This window comes from Staurois parvus, unplaced genomic scaffold, assembly GCF_062004578.1.
Source record: "Staurois parvus isolate SC_StPar_1 unplaced genomic scaffold, SC_StPar_1.0 ptg000662l, whole genome shotgun sequence".
NCBI lineage: Eukaryota > Metazoa > Chordata > Amphibia > Anura > Ranidae > Staurois > Staurois parvus.
The window spans coordinates 3,035,684-3,056,443 of NW_028318458.1; the positions used below are offsets into that span (position 1 = coordinate 3,035,684).

The window sequence follows — 20,760 nt, forward strand, 5'->3', positions numbered from 1 at the left end:
AGTATATAGCAGTCTTGTGACTTCTATTAGTGTCCAGCCAAGTTTGTAGGAGGAGTTTTCACTCTCCTCTGACTGTCCTGTGAGGCTGCATGATCCCTGACCCTCTGTCTGGACAGTGCTGATTGGCTCTGTGCTGATCACTTGCACCCTCCCAAAGAAAAAAAACCTCTCTAGCAATACACACTAACGTGCAGAGTGACTCCTAGGGCTCTGTACTATCAGCAGATGGATTGGGGACAGTAGGAGAAGGGGAGGATCAGAGAAGACAGGATCAATTAACCTTTTTACACAATGCAGAGGATTAACCCCTTAGGTTCCACAGCAGGTTTAACAAGCATGCTTTACTGCATATACAGACTGATTTTACTGTCCAGCGAAGCACTGGTAAAGCTTGTAGGAGGCATTTTCATTCTCCTCTGACTGTCCTATGAGGCTGCATGATCCCTGACTCTCTGTCTGGACAGTGCTGATTGGCTCTGTGCTGATCACTTGCACCCTCCCAAAGAAAAAAACCTCTCTAGCAATACACACTAATGTGCAGAGTGACTCCTAGAGCTCTGCACTAGCAGATGGATTGGGGACAGTAGGAGAAGGGGAGGATCAGAGAAGACAGAATCAATTAGCCTTTTTACACAATGCAGAGGAATAACCCCTTAGGTTCCACAGTGGGTATAACAAGCATGCTTTACTGCATATACAGACTGATTGTACTGTTGTGGGTTTAGTAACACTTTAATGCAGAACTTCAGTGATTTGTGTCTTTTATATCTGCTTGGAATTGAAGTTTAAATAAAAAGTGTTTAATATGCTCTCTTATCTCACATCTCATCACTATTCTTCCTCCTGTTGTCTGTCTTTTCTCGCCCCATTCTTTCACCCTTCTCCTGGTCCTTGTGGAAGGAGGAGGAGGAGGAGGAGGAGGCACCATCCAGGGGAGGATGAGAGAAGCACAAGAAGATAGCGTGCCTGCGATAGGGAGAGTGGAGCTCAGACAAGGGACATACAAGTACAGAGAATGGACTGAGTTGAGACACCAAGGGGATAGGAGAGAAGAAGAAGAGGGTGCTTGGTAAGAATCCACTGACAGGAAAAAAGGCACAAGATCATCTGAGAAGAACAGGACAGGACATTGCTGTAATAAGGAAAGTGAAATAGGACAAGCACATCATGGACTGTGGCTAAAGCAGACACACCCCAGGATTGTCACCCAACAAAGAACAAGACGGACCCACCAGAGATCCTAGACGGCCCAAAAAGAGGTGAGTGTTACAGGCAGATTTAAAAACTGTAAACCCATGGTAAGTGACATACCCGTAAGAACAATCTAACAATATTGATAAATACAGAATTTCAGGATAATACACAAAGTTTGATGGGCTGCAGGAAAATCGCAAATGTCTATTAATTAACATGTTTAGGAGGTCTCCAACAGGTGCTCAATATTCCATGAAATAATGATATCCTTTATTAGGTAGCTTTACGATTGAAAGGCACGACAGGAAAATAATCAATGAGTATTTATAACTTGTTTCATAATGTCTTTTCAAGCTGTAGGAGGATCTATTGTTTTCCAAGGGATATATTCACATTTTCCTTGTTGTCATAGAGGAAATTTAAACATAACTATTGGCAGTTATTTACGTAATTGTCATCTTAAGCATAGCTTTTTTTTGTGTTTTTATGCAGGATCTTGGATGATTGTAAGTGCAGAATATTATTTAGGGAGTTACATGTTTTGGCGTCCAAAAAAAAGGTAAAAGTAACGTTTTGGATCTTTTTTTTTTTATTCAGATTTTATTTTTGGAAAAAAAAATCTAGAACTTTGAATCTCTGAATAGTGGGACTTGCATCTTTTGACATCCACTAAAAAAATTTAAAAGCAACACTTTGGATCTTTTTTTAAATCTGATTTTTTTTTTTTGCAAAAAAGAATTCTAACACTTTGAATCTCTGAACAGTGGCCACAGTAAAACTTTGGTTCACATTTTACTTGTTGTCATAGCATAAATTTAAACACAACTATCAGCAGTTATCTATGGTCATCTAAACATAGCTTTTGATGTGTCTACATCTAAGGTGAGCATTGTCCTAGACGATCAAACATGCAAAATATTGTCTTGGGAATTATATCTTATGGGTTCCCATGAAAAAAGGTAAAAGTATCATGTAGAATTTTTTTTTTCAATTAGATTTTTGTTTTGCCAAAAAATAACCCCCCAAAAACTTACATTTTGAATCTTTGAACAGTGGCCATAATAAAACTTGGTTCATAACTTATCCCCTGAGATTTAAAGAGTTATATATAAAAATTCCATTAGACACTGAAAGAACCTGCATGACCATAAATATAATATAATATAATTATATATATATATATATATATATACATATATATATATTTATTATTATTATTACTATTAATAACAATAATAATAAGTATATATACATTTTATTTTAACAAATAATTGTGAAAGACATAAGAATATAAGTACACATTGCTTTTTACAAAATGTGTTATTTTTCTGGCAGTATGTCAGGTTTGCGCAAAAAGAGGAGTTTAAAATAACAAAAAGTAATAAACTTGCATAAGTATCGGGATTGTTGTTTTATATAAATATTAGTGGTAATACCTGTATGTTGAAGAAAAATGCTGTTAATGATAAAAAAAAATAACTTTGTTTTCTTGTTTGTTTTTCCTCCATCCTCATCCTCATGTTCACAATATTGATGACATCTCTACACCTAACTTCTGAATTGGTCCACCATCCATCCCCCTGGGAAGTTTGCCTCTGCATGTATTGACAATTACTGCCACATCATTCATATTGCACAGCCCCATCACTGTTTCTTCTTAGCTTATCACCCTCTAATGTCCCCACCTCTACATTCCAACTCTTCTTTTTCCTCAATGTTCTCTCCTTGGCCTCCAACCTCTCCTTCCTATACCACTGCACCATCTCGTTCCACATCATCCACCCCACTCCTTCCATCCCTGTCCATGGCAATAGGGTCATTATCCAATGCTCTTGGTCTCTGGATCCTTGCTCGGGCATATTCCCACTCTCGGCGCCTCCGAAGATCCAGAGCGCAGTTCCTCCTCTTGGCCTCAGGTCTTTTAGTGACAGACTTGGCTGGACATGTCATCGCAGGATCCTTCGTTCTGTGGCTATACTCCCATGGAGGAATATCAATGGCTGGATGTCAGTTTCTCGGATGCTGTATGGTGTTCTTTGGCCTTTCTCCACTCTTTCTTGGTCTTCTCATGGCATGTGAACGTTGCCTTGGACTTACAAGACCTCTCTGGCATTCTATTATGGTGACTCACAACCGAGCACGAATAAGCTTGGCCTTGACCTGGGCAGTAGTTCTTCTAGTGTCCACCCTTCCATTTTTGGGTTATGGAACGTATGGGTTGCAACCTTCAGGAACCTGGTGCTTTTTGCAGGAGCCCCCCGGATTTTGCTTGCTGTTTTCGGGATTAGGTTTGGGGTCCCTGTCTGCTGCTCTGATATGCAACATGATAGTTGGAGTTACTTTACTGAGAGCTCGGATTCAGAGAACATCTGGAAGGGACCACAGGAGACACCGTCGGGGAGCTCGTTCCCATGATTTGGAGATGGTGGTACAGTTATTGGCAATCACACTGGTGTCATGCGTATGCTGGAGCCCTCTGCTGGTAGGTTCTTTTCCATTGTATTCTGTCTGCTTGCCCTCCTAATAGAGCTGTGATTTGATTGATTGTGATTCACGATTCCCAACCTGTAAGAGTGTTTATTTGTAACATTGGATATGGAACCCATGTAATTAGAATGTGGCACAAAGTAAAATTACAACACCCAAAAACAAACCTAACAAAACTTTTTTTGGTAAAGGTACATTTAAATTTAAAAAAGAATAAACTGCAAACGTAAATCCATAAGGCATCCAATGATTGAATAAATCCAACAAAGGTTCAAGCATCTTCTACACTCTACCAAGAAAAAGGAAAAGCACTTTTACTGAGTATAGGTTTTACTGAAATCAAAAAGGAAAATCTGTAATGCCTACTGGAGGGGATTAGAGATGATTTGAAGAACAGGCAATTAGCACATTCTGTGTGATTATTGATGAAATTTATGTCTGGAAGGAAACGCTGAAAGAGAAAAACAACCACTTCTGTGGCAACGAGAACAAACAAGCACTCACATTGACGACTTGTAGTAGTTGAGCAAATGCAGGACATTTTCAGGTGCATTCACTTTCTTTTTAGATCACCTCTGATTTTCTTCATAGGTGCATTTGACCTGCAATTGACTTTCTGCGTCAAGATGCTTCGGCGCTCCCATTGACTTTTCTAGAAAAAAAGGCAGTTCCGGTCTGAACAAAAGGTCCTTAAAACTTTCCCTATTCCCAAGCCAAGCTTTAGCAAGTTATTTAAAGTGTATCTAAACCCAAGATAAAAAGAAATGTATTGCTTTTACCAGTTCTTACACATGGTGGCCATGCTTGTTTTCTTTTTTCAGGATTTTTCCCCACCTGTTTGTTTGGGGTGATCCTGTCAGTAACACATCTCTTGTCTAAGGGTGAAAATGTTCCTTCACTGTTCTCTAAGGAGAAGGAGCAGTATTGTCTCCTTAGGGCAAGACTACAGAACACTTCCACCTCTCCTCTTCTCCATAACACAGAGGGGAGTGTTCTATAGTCCACAGAGAGAGATGGGAACAATGCTAACTGATAACAGTAGGAATTTCACAGAGAGAATGACACTGATGTACAGAGGAATACACAGAGGGACTGACGCTGATGTACAGAGAAATACACAGAGGGACTGGCACTGATGTACAGAAGAATGCACAGAGGGACTGACCCTGATGTACAGAGGAATACACAAAGGGGCTGACCCTGATGTACAGAGGAATACACAGAGGGACTGACCCTGATGTACAGAGGAATACACAGAGGGACTGACCCTGATGTACAGAGGAATACACAGAGGGACTGACCCTGATGTACAGAGGAATACACAGAGGGACTGACACTGATATATAGAGGAACACACAGAGACTGACACTGATATACAGAGGGATACACAGAGGGACAAACACTGATGTACAGAAGAATGCACAGAGGGACTGACACTGATGTACAGAGAAATACACAGAGGGACTGACACTGATGTACAGAAGAATGCACAGAGGGACTGACACTGATGTACAGAAGGATACACAGAGGGGCTGACACTGATGTACAGGTGTACACACAGAGACTGACACTGATGTACAGAAGAATACACAGAGGGTCTGACACTGATGTACAGAGGAATACACAGAGGGAATGACACTGATATATAGAGGAACACACAGAGACTGACACTGATGTACAGAGGAATACACAGAGGGACTGACACTGATGTACAGAAGGATACACAGAGGGACTGACACTGATGTACAGAGGAATACACAGAGGGACTGACACTGATATATAGAGGAACACACAGAGACTGACACTGATGTACAGAAGAATGCACAGAGAGACTAACACTGATGTACAGAGGAACACACAGAGGGACTGACACTGATGTACAGAAGGATACATAGAGGGACTGACACTGATGTACAGAAGGATACACAGAGGGACTGACACTGATGTACAGAAGGATACACAGAGGGACTGACACTGATGTACAGAAGGATACACAGAGGGACTGACACTTATATACAGAAGGATACACAGAGGGACTGACACTGATGTACAGAAGGATTCACAGAGGGACTGACACTGATGTACAGAAGGATTCACAGAGGGACTGACACTGATGTAGAGAGGAATACACAGAGGGGCTGACACTGATGTACAGAAGGATACACAGAGGGGCTGACACTGATGTACAGAGGAACACACAGAGGGACTGACACTGATGTACAGAAGGATACACAGAGGGACTGACACTGATGTACAGAGGAATACACAGAGGGACTGACACTGATGTACAGAAGGATACACAGAGGGACTGACACTGATGTACAGAAGGATACAGAGAGGGACTGACATTGACGTACAGAAGGATACACAGAGGGACTGACACTGATGTACAGAGGAACCTAGCTTTACTTTGTAATTTGTTTAGTAGGATTACTGCTAGAGCACACCGTAGAAAATAATATGACACCAAATCACTTCTATCCTCAGAGTCCAGGTACCTCGCTGTCTGGCCGCTCGGTATGTCTGTTTTTGCTCTGTCCTCTCTGATCTCCCTTCCCTCCTAGACTGGAAATTCTCTCCATTTCTATCCCCGAACTGTCTTTCTGCGTTTCTCATTCTTCGCATACTCAAAAGAAGCTCAGTGATTTATTCTGATAAAATGTGTTCTCTCTCCAGTGGAAGAAAAGAATACAAGCAATATCTGTATATGACAGAATAGGATGGGGAGAACAGAGGAACCCGAGCCTATGAAGCAGGCCACCACTAAACTCTGCTAAGCCCAGTGCTGTACAGCTACTTACCTATTCCATCAGCACTGCCAACTACAGTATATGGTATAATATAATGGGATTCAAGGGCAGAATATAGATAAGCTGCAGCTAATACCGCTTTTCTAGAATATAGCCCTGTTTCTGGCTGGATAGGGGAGGGGGTTATGGGAAATGGTCCTCTCCAAACCGGCTATAGCACTAAGCCAGTAGGACTGAAGGACCAGAACCATTACTAAGTAGAAGAGAAGGTTTGATAAAGTTTGCAGTGCCTCCACCCAGAACAGGGCCTCTGTGAGCAAGGGGGATTCCCTTCCTGGGAAATTGACGAATCAAAGTAATTGGGAGCAGAGGAACTACTGCCTATTACCTACAAGTATATAGATGCACACCAGTATGGAAATAATATAATAATATTTATATAAGAAAAGATTAATAATAGCATATACACTCAGGTCCATAAATATTGGGACATCGACACAATTCTAACATTTTTGGCTCTATACACCACCACAATGGATTTGAAATAAAACAAACAAGATGTGCATTAACTGCAGACTGTCAGCTTTAATTTGAGGGTATTTACATCCAAATCAGGTGAACGGTGTAGGAATTACAACAGTTTGCATATGTGCCTCCCACTTGTTAAGGGACCAAAAGTAATGGGACAATTGGCTTCTCAGCTGTTCCATGGCCAGGTGTGTGTTATTCCCTCATTATCCCAATTACAATGAGCAGATAAAAGGTCCAGAGTTCATTTCAAGTGTGCTATTTGCATTTGGAATCTGTTGCTGTCAACTCTCAAGATGAGATCCAAAGAGCTGTCACTATTAGTGAAGCAAGCCATCATTAGGCGGAAAAAAACAAAACAAACCCATCAGAGAGAGAGCAAAAACATTAGGCGTGGCCAAAACAACTGTTTGGAACATTCTTAAAAAGAAGGAACGCACCGGTGAGCTCAGCAACACCAAAAGACCCGGAGGACCACGGAAAACAACTGTGGTGGATGACCGAAGAATTCTTTCCCTGGTGAAGAAAACACCCTTCACAACAGTTGGCCAGATCAAGAACACTCTCCAGGAGGTAGGTGTATGTGTGTCAATGTCAACAATCAAGAGAAGACTTCACCAGAGTGAATACAGAGGGTTCACCACAAGATGTAAACCATTGGTGAGCCTCAAAAACAGATTAGAGTTTGCCAAACGACACCTAAAAAAGCCTTCACAGTTCTGGAACAACATCCTATGGACAGATGAGACCAAGATCAACTTGTACCAGAGTGATGGGAAGAGAAGAGTATGGAGAAGGAAAGGAACTGCTCATGATCCTAAGCATACCACCTCATCAGTGAACCATGGTGGTGGTAGTGTCATGGCGTGGGCATATATGGCTGCCAATGGAACTGGTTCTCTTGTATTTATTGATGATGTGACTGCTGACAAAAGTAGCAGGATGAATTCTGAAGTGTTTCGGGCAATATTATCTGCTCATATTCAGCCAAATGCTTCAGAACTCATTGGACGCTTCACAGTGCAGATGGACAATGACCCAAAGCATACTGCAAAAGCAACCAAAGAGTTTTTTAAGGGAAAGAAGTAGAATGTTATGCAATGGCCAAGTCAATCACCTGACCTGAATCCGATTGAGCATGCATTTCACTTGCTGAAGACAAAACTGAAGGGAAAATGCCCCAAGAACAAGCAGGAACTGAAAACAGTTGCAGTAGAGGCCTGGCAGAGCATCACCAGGGATGAAACACAACGTCTGGTGATGTCTATGCGTTCCAGACTTCAGGCTGTAATTGACTGCAAAGGATTTTCAACCAAGTATTAAAAAGTGAAAGTTTGATTTATGATTATTATTCTGTCCCATTACTTTTGGTCCCTTAAAAAGTGGGAGGCACATATGCAAACTGTTGTAATTCCTACACCGTTCACCTGATTTGAATGTAAATATACTCAAATTAATGCTGACAGTCTGCAGTTAAAGCACATCTTGTTCGTTTCATTTCAAATCCATTGTGGTGGTGTATAGAGCCAAAAATGTTAGAATTGTGTAGATGTCACAATATTTATGGACCTGACTGTACATCCAATATACAAACATCAGTGGCGTCCCGAGGCAGGTGTGGGGGGTCCGGTCCGCACTGGGCGACACTGGACCCGCTCTACAAAATGGTAAGTTGTAAAACAAGCCGACTATCCCCGTAGGATGGATCGGATCCATCCTGCGGGGATCGTCGGCTTTCCTTACAACTTACCTTTTCTTGGAGTGGGCCTGGTGTCACCCCGTATAGGTTGCATGCTGACAATCCTGTGGGGATCATCGGGATGCAACCTATACGGGGTGACACCGGACCCTCTCCAAGAAAAGGTAAGTTGTAAAGAAAGCCGACGATCCCCGCAGAATGGAATGGATTTGCGGATTGAGCATAATGGATCTGAGTCCGATCCATTATGCTCAATCTGCAGATCCGATCCATTCTGCGGGGATTGTCGGAGGGGGTGTCACCAAGTGTTACCGCACCGGGTGACAGCAACCCTAGGGATGCCTCTGACAAACATATACCATTAGTAAATGAACCCAACAGGAGTCCTGGTGGAGTTGTGCAGATATACCCCAGTATATACAGTTATGTAGCAAAGATACCTTCAGATGAAAGTGGAAGCAAAAGTCCATCAGCAGGGCCCCTGGGAAATGAATGCAGGTGAACCATCCATTTTGGCTGTGAAGAACTGAATGCTAGGACAGTGATGATGTGGAGACCATCCAACCAACACACAACCAGCCTGGGATGTGGCTTCTTACCAGCAACATCAGTGTTGTGACAATGGAACTCTGACAATCTACCCTGCTTCTCAGTCCCTAATAATTTCTAATCTGCCATGCAACTTGACCTCTAGCTACCTGTAGGCAGGTATAGTTAGCCACTTTGTCACTAGGTTGCTCTGTGCCAGAAGAGTGTCTGGTACAGCAGGTAGTGACACAAGGTGTTCAGCCCCTTTTAGGTAGAGCCTTCCTACAGTGATGTCAGTTGTAAATCAGCACCAATATATAAGCTAGTTGGGGAGGAACACACACAATTTTGGGACATGGGAGCCAAACACCCCACACTTGTGAGCATGCAGCCAAACACGTATGCCCTGGACAGGGTAGGGGGCCGGGTGAAGTTGGCCTGTATGCCAGAGATCCCTGTATGAGGCTGCTTCCCTGGGGGGTTCCCAAGACAGTAGCACCCAGCTAGGAGGCGCCTACAGAGAACTGTCCTGTGAGTACTGATGACCCTGGGCAGAAGAGAGACTGTAGGGAGATAGCTGTTGAGGTGCTGCACATGCTTTTACCCATGACTACTGCGGACCGTCCACTTTATGAGATTGACTGTGTATGTCATGAATGTATGTCTTTGTGATGTGATTGTTTTGCTATTCCCTGAGAAACACCAGTAAAGTGCAGTGAAGTTAATTATTGTATAGATATCGCTTTTTCAGGATATAAAGGTCTACGGCTGGGAAAGTTCTGAGAAGGCCTATGGCAAGGGGCAGGGCACAAGATGGCACAGGGGTTGGCCTCAGCAGGTAAAAGCATGTTCTAGCAGGGCTGGAGAAGGCGTAGGCCTTTGTGCTTGTGCGCCAAAACAGCCAACCACAAAGTCCCTCTTGCATATCTGTGTGTCATATGATGCCTATCCTGGCTCTACCCTATGCGGTTTACTAAGCCCTGAGTTAGGGCTAGCTTTAAAATCCCAGACCAGAAGGGACAGCAGTTAACTAAACTTTATTTTAATAAAGAAGTTCACCCAATAATATACTGAAAGGCAGCCACCACACACATACAGTAGCACAGACCTAGCTATCTGGCTATGTGCATGTGAAGGAATAATAATAATAATAATAGTCTTCTGTCTCCAGACTTCGGATACACATAGAAGCTGCAACAGCTAAACTATTAAAACACAGGAACACTTACTTAATAGTTTCTGCTTTTGGTCTGGATGAAATGCAGCAGCAGCTGCTCCCGCTTGGAAGATCATAAGGTGCAATTCTGTCTCTACTTCCTGAAAACTCCCCTTGATAAGATATCACAGTCCTCCAATCTGGGTTTTTGACCAAGCTAGCAGTAACAGAAACTACTTGTCTATAAACAATTAACTCTGTGATCATTGCTAAGCAATAGATACTTACAAATATAGGCACTAGAGCAACTCACTACACTATTAAAGTGACATAAAATGATATCCTTATTCTCCCAAAAAATTAATAATCATATAAAAAAGTAATTAAAAACAATCATAGCATAGAGTTCCATTCAGGGTCTCCATCAGAGTTCTTAACATCAAGGTCCCCATCAGAGCCCCCTTTACATCAGGGTCCCCATCAGAGTCCATCTTAGAAGTCTCTCCTTACATCAGGGTCTCCATCAGAGTCCACCTTAGAAGTCTCTTCTTACATCAGGGTCTCCATCAGAGTCCACCTTAGAAGTATTCCCTTACATCAGGATCCCCATCAGAGTCCATCTTAGAAGTCTCCCCTTACATCAGGGTCTCCATCAGAGTCCACCTTAGAAGTAACCCCTTACATCAGGGTCCCCATCAGAGTCCCATCTTAGAAGTCTCCCCTTACATCAGGGTCTCCATCAGAGTCCACCTTAGAAGTCTCCCCTTACATCAGGGTCTCCATCAGAGTCCACCTTAAGTTTTCCCCTTATTTCAGAATCACCTTTTGAATTAACCTTACATCAGAGTCAGCCTTAGGAGTCCCCCTTACATCAAAGTCCTTCCATACATAAAAATGAATGAAGTACAATCACATTTCGATGTCTTTTCTCGAGTACAATTTAGAGCAACGGCTCCATACCACTGGTTTGGGAGCCACATGTTCTCATATTTCCTACGATGTTGCTATGAAAATGGCTGGGGACTTCTGCTTTAGATTCTATTGTACATGAGGCCCATTACACATTCATATATGTCCTTTGGGACACACTCTAATTGTTCTGCCTGTCTAATAATGAGTGCTTCAGCTTGCTGTCTCTCTTGTACTGATAGTTTGTCCCAATGTTCATTCTGATCTCTTGTCTAGACTCTTTCCAACAATCTCTATTTGCTTTTTCCATCACTATCCCCTAGCCCTTGTTCTAACACTCACTTTGCCTTTCTGCCCATCATCTTTGGATTCCATCCAAAGCTCTCTTTGTCTGTGTACTAATGATCTCTGTATTGATGTATAAATATGTGTCATTCTTTATTCCTTTCTCTCTCTTCATCTTGGTTTGTTAACTATCTTGTATGTCTATCTTGATGTCTTTTCCATGTTCTACTTACTCTCCTTTTTACTAATTTTATTTAAGATCTTTTTTTTTAATTGTGCTTTATGTTTTAATTTTAATAATTCATGCATTTAAAGAATCCATTGCTGTGCTTCAAAGTATTCTAGTGGAAGGTTTTTGATTGCATTGTTTAACCTGAGTGCTTATTGCGTATCTTCCCATGTACTCTTACATGGGAGTTTTTTTTGTTTCCATATCTTTTCTCGGATGTTCTTGACGTTTATGGCTTACTTTTCCTACTCTTCTAATACAAAAACATTTATGTGTAGCGCTACCCTTGCAGGGGCTGCTTGATAATGCTTGTCCCCAATGGCTGCCCTGATCTTGCAAGCCTTTTGACACCTCTGACACTCTGGGTTCAGACATATTTCAACAGTATGAAATAATAATGCAAGAGATATGATTCTTTAGTAACACCTCTATATTAGGCTCATTCAAAAGAGTAGACCACAGAATGAAGGTTTAGGAGATACATCCCAAGTTAATGGTCACAAATTATACATTGTAACTATGTAACTGCGATGTCAAGACACAAAGGTTGGCCGCACAAGCAACGTTGTAGCAGATAAAATCCTTTTTTGGAATCCTTCACAAACAATGTGGTAAGAATATCACAGATCCAAGACTGGGCAGAGAAACAGTAGACGCGTTTCACACGAACACGTGCTTAGTCATTACTGAGGAAAGTGACAGCCATGACCCGGAAGTGACATCATGGATGCCGCCTCCCAGAACACACAGAGAAGGGGAGGGGGGACTCTCTCCTCTCTCCCTTCCACCCGCCGGTACTCACCATGTCTCTCCCAGGGCTCGTAGATGGGCAAGCGGAGCCCTGTTACATGGTGGGAGCGTGCCCATGGGGGGGGATATTCACTGGAAATGGGGGCTGTGGAAGCAATTGACGGCAGTGGAGCCACCTGACTTCTTCCAGTTGGCAGGAACGAGTCTGCCTGTCAGTTTTATATACAATCCTGGTGGCCGCAGCCACTGGATTGGGTATAAAACGCCCTACTGTCAGGTTTGTATGGCGTACAGACCTGGCAGTGAAAGCGTTAAGTAGCAAATTAAGGACACTTATCTTCCTACTAAAGAAACTGATCACAGTCCTTGCAGCAGCAAATGGTGAGCTGAGCTACACTGTGACACCATGAACAATGTCCATTTAAAATATGCTGTCTCTATTGCAAGAGGGGCAGCAGCAGTCACTGGGATCTCTTACACTGGTCTGTACTCACTAATGCCTCCTTCCAATATCTGCCAGACACCTCTACTGTAAAGTCTTCAGATTAAATCCCCAAAAAAGGAAGTTCTCCAATCAGCTCCAGCAAAGTTTCAGCAGAATAAGCCCCCCAGCTAGCACAGCTAGGACCTTGATGAGCCCTTCAGGCTGGGATCTCCTCCACCTGGACAAGAACCACTCTGTTCCAAGCCCCAGACTATTTATGCTCCCTCCCTACCATCTGGACACTCTCCCCCAGGGATTGGTTATGATTCCATAAATACTCAGCTGCTGATTTGACTATCCCAGACCACTATTTTCCAGAACCCTCCAAAAAACAGGTGGAAGCAGAGTCAATCCTACAGCCAGTGAGACACAGAACAGACCAATTATTACAGTGGAGCTAAATCTACCTAACCTAGCACCTATCTAGAAGGGGGCTACATACAAAAAAAGTATTTTTTTATACTTCTGAGGAGGAAAGTAATAGTTAAACAGGATACCCTAAAATAATACCCAGGCACACTCCATAAGGAAATAGCAGGTACTGGCATCCTGTACACACAGCAGTGATTCTTCATCGAATTTCTTGTAGACAGTCTAAATATCACTCATGTACACATGAATGCCCCTAGATGTTAAGCTCTCCTGGCAGCAAAAAACTGCTAAATGCGGCAAAAACACGTGTAAATGGGGTAGTGTGTTTAGCTGCGTTTAGTGCTTTGACTTTTATTCATTTGATGTCAATAGAGTATTTTCCATTGACATGGATATACGCCCAAGTGCTTTTTTGGCGCATTTAACATTTTTTGGCCAAAGCGTTCCTCTCCTGAGTGAGCTTATTCTGCACTCAGGAGAGGAACGTGTAATTGCCCCTAAACTCTGGTAAAAGCCAATGTGTACATAGATACCTAGGCTTTTATTGAGTTGAGTTCAAGGGCTTTGGCAAAAAAAACACCAAAAGCTCCTAAACTCACAGGAGCAGCAGTGTACATAGGGCTAACATAAGGCCTGAAGGCTCCTGTGGTCTGCTTCAGTTCTTCTGGACAGTTCAGCTCCCCTTCCCCTAAGTATCCAGCTTAAAGCACCTTATTCTAAATGCAGACCAAGGGCAGACTTAAACAATATACATTTGCTTTTAAAGAAAGCTCCCCCGGAAACGTAAAAATGCTATGGCCACACATATATATATAATAGTTTCATATCATAACCCATTAAAAAGGATTAGCAAACTAATGAATATTCATAACTCAAATTCTCTCTGGCAAAGTCTACTGGAACAGTAGCTGGTTTAAAAACTATAAGGGTCTATTTATGAATGCTTTCACACAATATGTCACCTAGGATTCACACAGTCTATCTGCTGAATACAAATAGAAAAATGTATGAACCTTGGGAAAACGTTGTCTGAATCTTGCGTGAAAACATTTATAAATAGACCGCTGAGCAGCACTTGCACACCTCTAGGACAGCCTTTCTCATCAGCACCCTGGCGTGCCATCTAAGTTCCCTAGGGGTGCCGCAGGAAAATGCTTGAAAGCTGCCCCAACTTTTAAGGTAAGCAGGTGGATCAGACATTTTTGCACTGAGCCACCTGCCATTACTTGTCCCTGTCCTCGCAGTGCTTGGAATACAAATCCAGCTACACACGCTAATGACCCCTGAACTCTGCTTTGCTTAATACTAATCCTTGAACTCTGCAGCACAATTACTGACCCTGAACTCTGCATCACAAATTACTGACCCTGAACTCTGCATCACAAATTACTGACCCTGAACTCTGCATCACAAATTACTAACCCTGAACTCTGTATCACAAATTACTGACCCTGAACTCTGCATCACAAATTACTGACCCCTGAACTCTGCATCACAAATTACTGACCCTGAACTCTGCATCACAAATTACTGAACCCTGAACTCTGCATCACAAATTATTGACCCTGAACTCTGCATCACAAATTATTGACCCTGAACTCTGCATCACAAATTACTGAACCCTGAACTCTGCATCACAAATTACTGACCCTGAACTCTGCATCACAAATTACCGACTCCTGAACTCTGCGTCACAAATTACCGACTCCTGAACTCTGCGTCACAAATTACCGACTCCTGAACTCTGCGTTACAAATTACTGACCCTGAACTCTGCCTCACAAATTACTGACCCTGAACTCTGCATCACAAATTACTGACCCTGAACTCTGCGTCACAAATTACTGACCCTGAACTCTGCGTCACAAATTACTGACCCTGAACTCTGCGTCACAAATTACTGACCCCTGAACTCTGCGTCACAAATTACTGACCCCTGAACTCTGCATCACAAATTACTGACCCCTGAACTCTGCATCACAAATTACTGACCTCTGAACTCTGCATCACAAATTATTGACCTCTGAACTCTGCATCACAAATTATTGACCCTGAACTCTGCATCACAAATTACTGACCATTGAACTGTCAATGACAAATTACTGACCTCTGAACTCTGCATCACAAATTACTGACCCTGAACTCTGCGTCACAGATTACTGACCCCTGAACTCTGCATCACAAATTACTGACCCTGAACTCTGCATCACAAATTACTGACCCTGAACTCTGCATCACATTTTACTGACCATTGAACTGTCAATGACAAATTACTGACCTCAGAGCTCTGCATCAAAACTACCGACTCCTGAACTCTCTGTCACTTACTATTGACCACTGAATGCTGCATCACAAATTACTGACCCCTGAACTGTGTGTCACATATTTCCAACCCCTGAGCTATTAGAAGGTCCAGTCACCCAATGGCTTCTATTGCCCATCCATTGTTGGCACTCTCCGCTCTGCCCCTCAGTAGCCATTCACTGATACAGGGGAGCTGAAATCTCTGCATCAGATGACCGGACTGTAGTATTGAAATAAGGTATTTACATAGATGTTTTTTAACAGTGCTATGCAGTGTAGGTAGAAGGATGGAGAAACAGCGGTTTAAGCATGTTTATATAAGGCCTTTACATCCACTTTAAGGGTGTGCCTACTGAGCATAATAAAATACGCTCCATCGCCCTATAGCACAACCCTTGGACCCCTAGGACTCTACTCTACCCAGGGGCGGACTGACAACTCATGGGGCCCCCGGGCAATAGGGGATCATGGGGCCCCTGTGTCCTTGCCCACACTCAACAAAAGCATAGAAAAGGTACCAGGGGCATTTCATGGAGCCCCCTACTAACCCGGGCAGTGCCGAGTTCTCGAATGGTCAGTCCGCCCCTGACTCTACCCAAGTAAAGTTGACTATGTGGCACCTTCTGAATGGATTTGCAGCTATTTGCTCTTGTTTCACATCAATATTATTTGCTTTGAATGTGAATTGAGCTTTGCATGGAACCAAAGACCAAGTAAATTTTACTAAAGTAAAACCAAGGGTAAAACTTCCCTTTTTCCAGTTTGGATAGCGTATTGCAGGGTTATCTATCTATCTATCTATCTATCTATCTATCTATCTATCTATCTATCTATCTATCTATCAGTTTGTTTCTACTTATGTCCCATTGGAAATATTTCCCTTCATTTCTTGAACTACGGACAAAGGGAAAGTGAGAAGAAATCCAGTGACAGAAACCCTGCTTATTACTTTCAGTGATAATGGAAACAGTACAAATAGAGAGGGCGAGAGCAATAAAAACCTGACAGATGTTCTAATCCATCTCCACGCTATTCAAAAAATGAAAAAATGTTTTGCCTTTAGTTGTACTTAAGTATATTCACTTCTGGTCCCTTTTAGTTTTTGTTGCTTATATCTGTTTTGCAATATCTTTTCTGTAATTGTGTTGTCCACTATTATTCTTTTAAACTCCGCCCCCACCTCCACCCAGTACCTCACTCACCGCCCACGAGATTGCTAACCACTTCAAAAACAAGATCGACGCAATTCGTGGGGACATCACCACTGCTAAGACTTCCACCCCACCTAGCATTCCTCACACTAAAAGCCCCTCTACACTCCACTCCTTCGACCTCGCTACTACTGAAGAAGTCACTAAGGTTTTCTCAGAAGCCACCTGCCCCCTTGCCCCTGTCCCCTCACAACTCCTACGATCACCCTCTTCCTCCATCCTACGCTCCCTCACTCACATCTTTAATCTTTCCCTCTCTACTGGTACCTTCCGCTCCCCTCTAAAGCACGTGCACATCACTCCCATACTTAAAAAACCCTCCCTGGATCCCACCGACCTAAACAACCTAAGATCCATCTCCCTGCTGCCATTTACATCGAAACCCCTAGAGTGCTTAGTCTATAATCGCCTGAGTTCCCACCTCACCGACAACAACCTCCTTGAACCCCTACAGTCTGGCTTCTGCCCCCTACACTCCACCGAAACTACCCTACTCAAACACACCAACGACCTGCTAACCGCCAAAACTAATGGCCACTATTCAGTGCTCCTACTCCTCGACCTCTCTGCGGCTTTCGACACAGTCGACCACCCCCTCCTCCTCAAAAAACTACACTCTCTTGGCCTCAGAGACTCCGCTCTCTCCTGGCTCTCTTCCTATCTATCACAGCGCTCCTTCAGTGTTACCTATAACGCTGCCACCTCCTCTTCCCTCCCCCTCTCGGTTGGGGTCCCTCAAGGTTCTGTCCTCAAGCCCCTTCTCTTCTCCATCTACACCTCCTCCCTTGGCCAATGGATACATTCTCACGGCTTCAACTACCATCTCTATGCCGACAACACACAAATCTATCTCTCTACCCCTCGCCTCACCCCTTCAGTCTCCACCCGTATCACAAGCCTACTGAGCGACATATCGGATTGGATGTCACTCCACTTCCTCAAACTAAATCTTTCCAAAACTGAGCTCCTAGTTTTCCCCCCAGCCCGCGCCCCCCCCCCCTGACTTCTTTATCAAGACCATCAACACTACCATCAGTCCCACCCCTCAAGCCAGAGTACTAGGTGTCATCCTAGACTCCAATCTGTCCTTCCAGCCCCAGGTCCAATCGCTGACAAACTCATGTAGACTTCTCCTCCACAACATCACCAAAATATGACCGTTCCTAACCCCGGAAACCATTAAGCAAGTCATTCACTCCCTTATTATATCACGCCTCGACTACTGTAACTCCCTCCTCATCGGCTTACCTCACCGCAGGCTATCCCCGCTTCAGTCTATCTTGAATGCTGTGGCTAGACTCATCCACCTTACTAACTGCTCCGTGTCTGCCTCCCCCCTCTGCCAATCCTCCACTGGCTCCCGATTGCCCAACGGATAAAATTTAAAACGCTAACACTGACGTATAAAACTGTTCATAATACTGCCCCAAACTACATCACCGATCTTGTCTCTAAATACCACCCAAAACGTACTCTCCGCTCCTCACAAGACCTCCTTCTCTCTAGCTCCCTGGTCTCCTTCTCCCATGCTCGTCTCCAGGACTTCTCTAGGGCTTCCCCCATCCTCTGGAACTTCCTACCCCAATCCATCAGACTATCATCTAATCTGCTCACCTTTAGGCGCACTCTGAAAACCTATCTCTTCAGGGAAGCCTACCCCGCCCTCAGGTAATTACTGAACTCCTCCACTCTTCCTACCATTCCATCCCCCACAGCTATTTCCTCCTGTACCACTCTCCCCTCCCTCCTAGATTGTAAGCTCCAAGGAGCAGGGCCCTTGAACCCCTTGTGTATTGAATCGTATTGTTACTGTACTGTCTCGTGTACTGTCTCCCACCATAATGTAAAGCACTGAGCAAACTGTCGGCGCTATATAAATCCTGTATAATAATAATAATAATAAACTGAATCTCTGAATACTTGAAATGGAAATTAAAGAAAAACCCTGCCTCTGTGAGTTACCATAGTGTAAAATTCTGTTACATTACTGTCTGGATGGGGCAGTGAGTGTTACAGACATTTTCTTTAAAGGTCAGAGTTGCAACAGCAGATTCTGTGAACAGTGTGTTTCCATTAACCCACAAGGTGGTAGCTAATGTGCATGTGTCTCACATTCAAGGGGAAGCAACTGGATATGATAATATAACTGTCGCAACTGACAAAGATGCTGGAGGTTATTATTGTGGTTACTGACACCAGTGCTGTGGGCTATTGTTATATCCACTGACACCAGTACTGGGAGTTATTATTGTATCCACTCACACCAATTCTGGGAGTTATTTTGCATCCACTGACACCAATGCTGAGGGTTATTATTGCTTCCACTGGCACCAATGCAAAGGGTTATTATTGTGGCCACTAACACCTATGCTGGGAGTTGCTTTTACTCCCACTGACACCATCTTTCTCTACAATGTGCTTTGCAGTAAATAATGCAGCAGGACCCAAATTTTCAGATGTTGATGATGTGTTACAGTCCATTCATTTTTAGTTGACTGCCTATCACAACACCATGCACCAGAATGCATGAAAACACACTGCTATTGTACAGCCCTCTGAAAGTGTCAGGAACAGCACTTGAGGCCCTCTCTAATTTTCAAATTGAGCAACCCTGACTTAGAGCAGGCTAAGCTGCACAACACAGTGTAGTTGAAGGGCTTGCAAGGATAAACCTTCAGGCTGCATTCACGTTGAAGTGTTTTGTAGCTTGAAGCTGGAAGCTCCAAAAACGCTCAAACTTAAAAAATCAGTTTTTCTTTATAGTGCCTGTTCGTGTGATCAGGTGTGAACAGGCACCATAAAGAACAATTGATTTTTTAAGTTTGAGCTTTTTTTGGAGCTTCAAGCTACAAAATGCTCAAGTGTGATTGCAGCCTTACACCACTTGAGCGTTCTGTAGCTTGAAGTTCGAAGCTCCAAAAAAGCTCAAACTTAAAAAATCAATTGTTGTCTATGGTGCCTGTTTGCACAATCAGATCTGAACAAGCACCATAGAGAACAATTGATTTTTTAAGTTTGAGCTTTGCTGGAGCTTTGAACTTCAAGCTACAAAACACAAAAAGGCAGAGCACATCTGAGTTCATTTTAGTAGCATAACTGTAAAAAAAAATAATTTTATTCTGACCTACTGGAGAGCAGAAATAACGGAACCTAAATTTATACAGATCACAGTCCAGTAAGGTGGACTGAGCCTATTTCTTTGGTCCTTTTTGGTGTTGTGCATCAAAATAACATCCCTTCAACATACAACATACTGTAATGACAATGGTACAGAAGTTCATGTTCTCAGCATAAACATAAGAGGCATTCCTTAATCAAAGGATCACTGTGACAAAACATCATAACAGGGCACGGTTCCAACATTCAACCAAACACCATTTCCTCACCAAAGGAATGTAAGAGTGGAAGTAAATGACACTGTTTAACAACAAAGTAGAACACAATCCATGTACATAGAGAAGAAGGCACATTATTACAGTTGGAGGTTCATAACTACGTAATCTTAAAAATGGACATGGTCTTAAAAGTAGACGACACATTCAACATTTCAACAGGACTACCAGCAAAGCATCTTTTCAGTTCTGACTACTGTTAGGTGGTATATGCAGTCTTTAATATAACTGAGATAGAGCAGTTTCATTGGAAGCAATAAAAGAATCATTACCGCCATTTTGAGAAACCGAATCTGGGATCCAGCAAAATCAATCCTTATGTTCAAGCAAAAAATAGGTTCCATGCTAAGGGCATTCCAAATACTATTTTATCTCGTGCTGAGTCCTTGGCATATTATGGGTTAAAGAATCCGGGTGTTCGAAGAACTTATTATCCAAACAACATCACTTGTTGGCAGGAAGGTGAGTGTTAAACAGGATATC

General features: G+C 42.9%; 1 protein-coding gene across 2 annotated transcripts in view; it reads left to right on the forward strand.

Moving 5' to 3' along the window:
* The first annotated feature begins 920 nt into the window (after positions 1–920).
* Positions 921–20,760, forward strand: part of PTGER1 (prostaglandin E receptor 1) — a 32,062-nt gene continuing 12,222 nt past the window's right edge. Inside the window, exons 1-3 of one of the 2 annotated variants that reach the window (XM_089651773.1) lie at positions 921–1,259; positions 1,687–1,753; positions 2,783–3,676. In XM_089651773.1, coding sequence (XP_089507899.1) covers positions 2,870–3,676 — 807 coding nt within the window. In that variant the 5' untranslated portion in view covers positions 921–1,259; positions 1,687–1,753; positions 2,783–2,869. The remainder of the gene's footprint in view (positions 1,260–1,686; positions 1,754–2,782; positions 3,677–20,760) is intronic. The other variant, XM_089651774.1, reaches the window with a different exon arrangement.